The sequence below is a fragment of the Nerophis lumbriciformis genome, linkage group LG26 (assembly GCF_033978685.3).
Source record: "Nerophis lumbriciformis linkage group LG26, RoL_Nlum_v2.1, whole genome shotgun sequence".
Lineage (NCBI taxonomy): Eukaryota > Metazoa > Chordata > Actinopteri > Syngnathiformes > Syngnathidae > Nerophis > Nerophis lumbriciformis.
Window position 1 is genome coordinate 4934408 of NC_084573.2, and position 8598 is coordinate 4943005.

Here is an 8598-nt window from a genome sequence, read left to right on the forward strand (position 1 = left end):
AATTATTAAAACAATTGCTTGTTATCAACAACTTTAGCATTTTATTCATTACATTTTGAAGCTCTCAGAAGCCAAGTTATGTTATATTCCTTAAGATTTATTTATGCAAGTTTGAAGTATCAATTATCTAAACACAGTTTTGTTTGCATATTTTCAGGATATATATATATATATATTTATGTATGAAATACTTGACTTGGTGAATTCTAGCTGTCAATATACTCCTCCCCTCTTAACCACGCCCCGCCCCACCCCTGATCACGCCCCCCGCCCCCCGAAATCGGAGGTCTCAAGGTTGGCAAGTATGTCTTCTTGGTAGGTTTCAAAGACAGCTTTTGATTCTCACCGGGCACTCGATGCAACACAAAGTTTTTGTGATAACTTAGAAACAATTATTCTAACACTGATGCTGTTGAGCAAATGAAAACATCAGGTCCTCCTCATGGACTGGAGCTTTTTGTTTCACCGGCAAGAGGACGAGTTCACCCCCGACACTGAGAGCATCAGGGGCCCAGCGGTGGCGTACAAAGTCGGGGCACTGGGAAGAAGGACACTACAGCCGTGACTCGGATGACGGAAGCTCGTTACGAACCAGCAACCCTGGGTCGGCTGGCACGGCCGCGCTACCACCTGAGCCACGTTGCCCCCCCTACTGCGGCTGTTCTCACCAGCACACTTGTGTCTCTTACGCTGGTACTTGGAAGAGAATCTTTCGCCACACACACTGCAACTAAACACTTTCTCTCCTGTGTGTATCCTCATGTGTGCTTTCCAGTCCTGTCTCAGTCTGAAACCCTTAGAGCAGACTGAGCAGATAAAAGGTTTTTCTCCAGTGTGCACCGTTTTGTGCTTCTCCAAATTGGACTTCGTAGAGAATCTCCCGCTGCAAACTGAGCACACGAATGGTCTTTCTCCGGTGTGTTTTCGCACGTGTGTTATTAGAGCGCAGCGGAATCTAAAGGTTTTGTCGCAGTGAGAACATTTGAAGCGTGCGTTGTCAGTGTGACATGTCTTAGAGTCTTCATCATCAGTGTCAGGAGAGTGTGACGTTGTGTGCTCACTATCTGATAGTGGAGCTAAGAACTTGTCTGCTTGTGATCCTCCACAGTGGTCTCCATCAGCTTCTGTTGAGCTGCTGCTTGGAGGCTCCGCCTCTCTCTTCTCCTCACTCTCACCTTTGACCTCATCACCTTCACTCTTCACAATGACACCAGTCACTGGGAACTCAAGATGCTCTCCCTCCTGACTGATGCTGTGTTCCTCCTCTTCCTTTTTAATGTGCAGGGTCTGTAGCTCCGCATCTTCCTCCTTAATGTGGGAGGGATGTGGCTCCTCCGTCGCCATCCCGAAGCTCCACTTCTGCTGCTCAGGAAGATGTTCATCATCATCATCATCTTCACTCTTCACAGGGACACCAGTCACTGGCATCTTGGTGACATCAACCTCCTCCAGTCCTTCAAGATGCTCAACAACAAGTTGAGTGACAACAATCACTGGGAACTCCTGACTGATGCTGTGTTCCTCCTCTTCGTCTTTAATGCGAGGGGGCTGCGGGGCCTCCTCTTCTTCCTTAACGTGGGGGGTCAGTGGGCTCTCGTCTTCCTCTTTAATGTGCAGGGACTGTGGCGCCTCATCTTCCTCTTTGATGCGGGAGGGCTGTGGCCCCTCCTGCTCCATCCTGAAGCGCCGCCCTTGCCGCTCAGGGAGAAGATGTTCTTCCCAGACGTCTGCAGGACACGAGAAGACAAACACATGCTTTAGAAACGTCCAGCTTTTCCCAGTCACATGAGGCATTCAGTATGTTTACATGCACCAAAGAAAACCAAATAGCTGTGTGAACTTGTTAGAATAATTATGTATAAGTTATCACACAACTCAATAGTTACTATCTATTGTGCTCAAGTTGTGCTTTTCTTTTGGTGCAAAGGCACACAACTTGTTATCTTCCACTGCAAGTTGCCTCGCAGCAGCAGTTTCTGTCTTTCAGCCTGATAAACAACCAAGGGCGGACCTCAAGTACCTCAACGAAGATAAGACGACAACACGCAGACAAAGCAGAGCAAGGGAGAAATCACGAGCTCAGCACATTTGCATCCTGAATAATCACGTATTGTGTCTACTAGGGCTGCTTGCGTAATATGTGTCCCCTCCCTTTAGAAGCAGCCTCAGGGATGTTAACTAGGGAACTCCTGAATAAAAGGGGGAACGCGGGGGTTGTGCCTTAGAGCGTGGGGTGGGACTGTAACTGAGTGTGCAGCTTCACGCGTTCTCCTCATAAGCTAAATTGAACCCTGTCTCTGTTTGATTTCTTGCTTCTTGTCTTGTTTAATAGATAGTTCGGTGTTTGAACCTGACACTTTCCATTCCCTTTCAGCACAATGTTCACAAACGCCGTCCTCCACGATGGCTTGAGTCGCGACGTGGGTGAAAAAATGTTTTACGTTTCTGTTCACTGGCTTCAGTCACGCATGAAATGATTTTTTCTCCAGCCACTAATGGTTGAACTTGCACTTACCATCTTACACAAACAACCCTCCTCTGCTGTGGGCTTTCGTAATATCCACTGCGAGCTAAACTCTGCTGTAACATACACAGATAACATAATATAGAAAGTCTGACAGATAATTAGCTTACACATTTATTTTAAATGAAATATTGTTAATAGAATTTTTGACACTTTGCAAATGCGGATTTAAGACTTTTGATAGAATTTTCTAAGACCTTAAAGTTGACCATTAGGTTTTAAGACTTGAAGTCTATGAGCATGAACTGATGAAGACTACTCGGAAGAGAAGACAAAGTGAACAGTCCAGTTGTGATGGACTGAATGCCCTGAGAATAAAATTATATGTGCTTACTTGGACTGTGATGAAGCTGTGAGGACTCAGGTGGTTTGTCTTCATGCTCTTCGGTCTTCACAGAGACAACAGTCAGTGGAAACTTGGTGAGATCAGCCTCCTCCTGCCCTGGAAGACACTCTCCCACCTGGGTGATCCACACTTCCTCCTCTTCCTCTTTAATGTGGGGGGTCTGCTGGACGTCTGCTGGGTGAATGAGTAGATACAAATAAGAGAGAATAGACATAGTTTTCGACTGACACTGTTAACACAATGAAATTGTTTACGTTCTTTTGTGTTTTGTGTTAAAAGTGTGTACCTAAACAATTATTTTTTGTCCCAGCCACCCGAACACCACACAAGGGTTAATATTTAGAATGCATTAAAAATATCCATCCATCGTCATGTCTTTCTTAATGATTGTGAACAAAATTCCCCCCAAAAAGTGCCTTTCCCCTTTAAAGATAATGGAAATCAAAAATAATTATCATAAAAATAGCTAGAATAGAAAGTACTTTATTGATCCCTGGGGGAAATTCAGCACCACAGTTCACTCACAATAGACAATAAACACTTAGGTATTTTTTACATGTGAATAATATAAATACAGTCTATTATACAGCATTATTCACATGTGAACAATATAAATGCAGTCTATTATACAGCATTATTCACATGTGAATAATATAAATACAGTCTATTATACAGCATTATTCACATGTGAATAATATAAATACAATCTATTATACAGCACTATTCACATGTGAATAATATAAATACAGTCTTTATACAGCATTATTCACATGTGAATAATATAAATACAGTCTATTATACAGCATTATTCACATGTGAATAATATAAATACAATCTATTATACAGCACTATTCACATGTGAATGATATAAATACAGTCTTTATACAGCATTATTCACATGTGAATAATATAGATACAGTCTATTATACAGCATTATTCACATGTGAATAAAATAAATACAATCTATTATACAGCACTATTCACATGTGAATAATATAAATAGTCTTTATACAGCATTATTCACATGTGAATAATATAAATACAGTCTATTATACAGCATTATTCACATGTGAATAACATAAATACAGTCTATTATACAGCACTATTCACATGTGAATAATATAAATACAGTCTTTACACAGCATTATTCACATGTAAATAATATAAATACAGTCCATTATACAGCACTATTCACATGTGAATAATATAAATACAGTCTATTATACAGCATTATTCACATGTGAATAATATAAATGCAGTCTATTATACAGCATTATTCACATGTGAATAATATAAATACAGTCTATTATACAGCATTATTCACTTGTGAATAATATAAATACAGTCTATTATACAGCATTATTCACATGTGCATAACATAAATACAGTCTATTATACAGCATTATTCACATGTGAATAACATAATTACAGTCTATTATACAGCATTATTCACATGTGAATAATATAAATAAAGTCTATTATACAGCATTATTCACATGTGAATAATATAAATACAGTCTATTATACAGCACTATTCACATGTGAATAATATAAATACAGTCTATTATACAGCACTATTCACATGTGAATAATATAAATACAGGCTATTATACAGCATTATTCACATGTGAATAATATAAATACAGTCTATTATACAGCATTATTCACATGTGAATAACATAAATACAGTCTATTATACAGCATTATTCACATGTGAATAATATAAATACAGTCTATTATACAGCATTATTCACATGTGAATAACATAAATACAGTCTATTATACAGCATTATTCACATGTGAATAACATAAATACAGTCTAATTATACAGCATTATTCACATGTGAATAATATAAATACAGTCCATTATACAGCATTATTCACATGTGAATAACATAAATATAGTCTATTATACAGTATTATTCACATGTGCATAACATAAATACAGTCTATTATACAGCATTATTCACATGTGAATAAATGGGTTATACTTGTAATAATATAAATACAGCCTATTATACAGCATTATTCACATGTGAATAATATAAATACAGTCTATTATACAGCATTATTCACATGTGAATAACATAAATACAGGCTATTATACAGCATTATTCACATGTGCATAACATAAATACAGTCTATAATAATAATAAACAAAAGTACTTAAAAAACGTTTATACTATATTTTTCGTCATGAATGATACAAAACACTTTTCTTTATCGTCATTTTGTTGGCCTGGCCAAAAGGAACTCTAACCCAAACATGTTTTACTAAGTGGTGTTTTTATGGAGTATCTCCATCAAGAGCACAGCTCCCACATTCACTTGGAGACCATCTACGACACGTTGAAGGAAAGTCAGTCACCTTTATGTTCTTTTCATAAATCAAGTGTTGACTACTTTGTTTGTTGGAAGATGATTGACAGTACATGTTTACTTTCACTTATTGATGCATGTACCGTATTTTCCGCACTATTAGCCGCACCTAAAAACCACAAATTTACTCAAAAGCTGACAGTGCGGCTTATAACCCGGTGCGCTTTATATATGGATTAATATTAAGATTCATTTTCATAAAGTTTCGGTCTCGCAACTACGGTAAACAGCCGCCATCGTTTTTCCCCGTAGAAGAGGAAGTGCTTCTTCTTCTACGCAAGCAACCGCCAAGGTAAGCACCCGCCCCCATAGAACAGGAAGCGCTTCTTCTTCTACTGTAAGCAACCACCCGCCCGCGTAGAAGAAGAAGAAGAAGCGCGCGGATATTACGTTTCATTTCCTTTGTGTGTTTACATCTGTAAAGACCACAAAATGGCTCCTACTAAGCGACAGGTTTCCGGTTCATGAAAAGACGCAATCTCTCCATCCGCACACGGACTACTATTTCACAGCAACTGCCTAAAGACTTTCAAGAAAAGCTGGCTACTTTCCGTGCATATTGTAAAAACAAGATAGCTGAAAAAAAGATCCGGCCAGAGAACATTATCAACATGGACGAGGTTCCACTGACTTTTGATATTCCTGTGAACCGCACTGTGGATACAACGGGAGCACGTACGGTGAATATTCGCACCACAGGGAATGAGAAGTCATCCTTCACTGTGGTTCTAGCTTGCCATGCTAATGGCCAGAAACTTCCACCCATGGTGATATTCAAAAGGGAGACCTTGCCAAAAGAGACCTTTCCAGCCGGCGTCATCATAAAAGCTAACTCGAAGGGATGGATGGATGAAGAAAAGATGAGCGAGTGGTTAAGGTAAGTTTACGCGAAGAGGCCGGGTGGCTTTTTTCACGCAGCTCCGTCCATGTTGATATACGACTCCATGCGCGCCCACATCACGCTGGTTTTTAATATATTATTAAAGTTTGACTGACCTATCTGACTGTTTTTTTGACATTCCTTTAGCGCAGTTAGATGCGGCTTATAACACGGGGCGGCTTATAGGTGGACAAAGTTTTGAAATATGCCGTTCATTGAAGGCGCGGCTTATAATCCAGGGCGCCTTATGGTGCGGAAAATACGGTAGGTCAGAATTAGGAAATTAGCCATTTATCGTTAATTGATTGCAATGTAAAGTATATTATGTGACTGTGTGAGTTTTGTGTAAACATGTTGATACACATTGTTACAAACTGACAGGAACATTAACCTCTCATAAATATTGTGTGTCTCAAACTGTCTCGTTTCTATGACCAATATAAAAACAAAGTAGTGCATCATCCTCACTTTAAGTAAAAAAAAAGTTAAAGTACCAATGATTGTCACGCACACACTAGGTGTGGCGAAATTATTCTCTGCATTTGACCCATCACCCTTGATCACCTCCTGGGAGGTGAGGGGAGCAGTGAGCAGCAGCGGTGGCTGCGCCCGGGAATCATTTTTGGTGATTTAACCCCCAATTCCAACCCTTGATGCCGAGTGCCAAGCAGGGAGGTAATGGCTCCCATTTTTATAGTCTTTGGTATGACTCGGCCAGGGTTTGAACTCACCGATCTCAGGGCGGACACTCTTGACCACTAGGCCACTGAGCCGACATGACAATTCACCTTCTTATAGACCAGTGTTTTTCAACCTTTTTTGAGCCAAGGCACATTTTTTGCGTTGAAAAAATGCGGAGGCACACCACCAGCAGAAATCATTAAAAAACGAAACTCAGTTTAAAGTAAAAAGTCGTTGTCGCAATTGTTGGATATGACTTTAAACCATAACCAACCATGCATCACTATAGCTCTTGTCTCAAAGTAGGTGTACTGTCACCACCTGTCACATCACGTCATGACTTATTTGGAGTTTTTTGCTGTTTTCCTGTGTGTAGTGTTTTAGTTTTTGTCTGGCGCTCCTATTTTGGTGGCTTTTTCTCTTTTTTTGGTGTTTTCCTGTAGCAGTTTCATGTCTTCCTTTGAGCGATATTTCCCGCATCTACTTTGTTTTTATCCTTCTTCGTGGGGACATTGTCGATAGCCATGTCATGTTCGGATGTACATTGTGGACGCCATCTTTGCTCCACAGTAAGTCTTTGCTGTCGTCCAGCATTCTGTTTTTGTTTACTTTGTAGCCAGTTCAGTTTTAGTTTTGTTCCGCATAGCCTTCCCTAAGCTTCAATGCCTTTTCTTAGGGGCACTTACCTTTTGTTTATTTTTGGTTTAAGCATTAAATACATTTTTACCTGCACACTGCCTCCTGCTGTTTCCCACATCTACAAAGCAGTTAGCTACCTGCTGCCACCTACTGATATGGAAGAGTATTACACGGTTACTCTGCCCAGCTCTAGACAGCACCGACACTCAACCATAACACATCATTTGCAGACTATAATTACTGCTTTGCAAAAAATATTTTTAACCCAAATAGGAGAAATTAGATCATCTCCCACGGCACACCAGACTGTATCTCACGGCACCCGCGGCACAGTGGTTGAAAAACACTGTTATAGACTATATATTTAAGGATACTGCCAATAATTATAAAGTTAGTAAACATGTGAGAGTGAGAAGTAAACAAACCTGTTCTGTGTGACACAACTTGATGTTTCTTGGCAACAGCGTCCAGTAGTTTGGTTCCAGAAAGTTCCTCTTTGAACTCTGCTGTCGTTCTTTCGCACATTTTCACACAATCACAACACTTTACACTCACACTTGATCTCTGCTTAGCGATGTGTTTTCATCACTTCCGCCTCTCTTTGTTAGCAGCTAACAAGCTAAGCTAACTAGCACGCTAAGCTAATTAGCGCGCTACAAAAATAGATGTTGTCGCTCCTTCTCCTCTTTTGTTGGACAAAGTTCCTCCTCGTACTCTGCTATCGTTCTTTCGCACATTTTCACACAATCACAACACTTTACACTCACACTTGATCTCTGCTTAGCGATGTGTTTTCATCACTTCCGCCTCTCTTCGTTAGCAGCTAACAAGCTAAGCTAACTAGCACGCTAAGCTAGTACGGGCAGCAACGAGGTGCGCTTAAACTAATGTATCCAGACCTAAACAATTATTAACGACGTTTAATGTAGTAAAAAGCACAAATGTGTACGTGAACGTGCTGTTTATGAAAAAAAAAAGCACTATAACAAACCACAGTAACGTCTTTTCCTACCAAACGCCATTTTGTTTTTCTTCGTCCCGCTCAGTTCACGCGCAGTGTTGTCAGATCTCGCGAGAGAAACAAGGAGCTTCGACCCATTACTTCTTCTTCTTTACTGGCAGTTTGCAGCCACGACTTGAAAGGTTCAT

The 8598-nt window shown here is 40.1% G+C and overlaps 1 protein-coding gene across 2 annotated transcripts; it reads right to left on the minus strand.

The window, feature by feature from the left end:
• Window positions 1-321: 321 nt before the first annotated feature.
• On the minus strand, window positions 322-8505 carry LOC133623989 (uncharacterized). 2 transcript variants are annotated; one of them, XM_072916194.1, is made up of 3 exons: window positions 7875-8505; window positions 2859-3041; window positions 322-1727 (listed from the first exon to the last, which is right to left on the minus strand). In XM_072916194.1, the coding sequence occupies exons 1-3, from the start codon at window positions 7972-7974 to the stop codon at window positions 463-465; spliced, it is 1548 nt and encodes a 515-aa protein (XP_072772295.1). In that variant the 5' UTR covers window positions 7975-8505; the 3' UTR covers window positions 322-462. The 2 variants fall into 2 exon arrangements, with proteins under 2 accessions (XP_072772295.1, XP_072772294.1); XM_072916193.1 differs by having other exon boundaries at window positions 2859-3044.
• Window positions 8506-8598: the final 93 nt, after the last annotated feature.

Bases quoted from the DNA above. Each gene is read 5' to 3' on its own strand.
- LOC133623989 (XM_072916193.1), bottom strand. From the start codon at position 7,974: ATGTGCGAAAGAACGACAGCAGAGTTCAAAGAGGAACTTTCTGGAACC. The intron at 3,045-7,874 runs GTTTGTTTACTT...TCATTCACCCAG, and splicing joins AGTTGTGTCACACAGAACAG to CAGACGTCCAGCAGACCCCC. The intron at 1,728-2,858 runs GTAAGCACATAT...CGTGTCCTGCAG, and splicing joins ACAGCTTCATCACAGTCCAA to ACGTCTGGGAAGAACATCTT.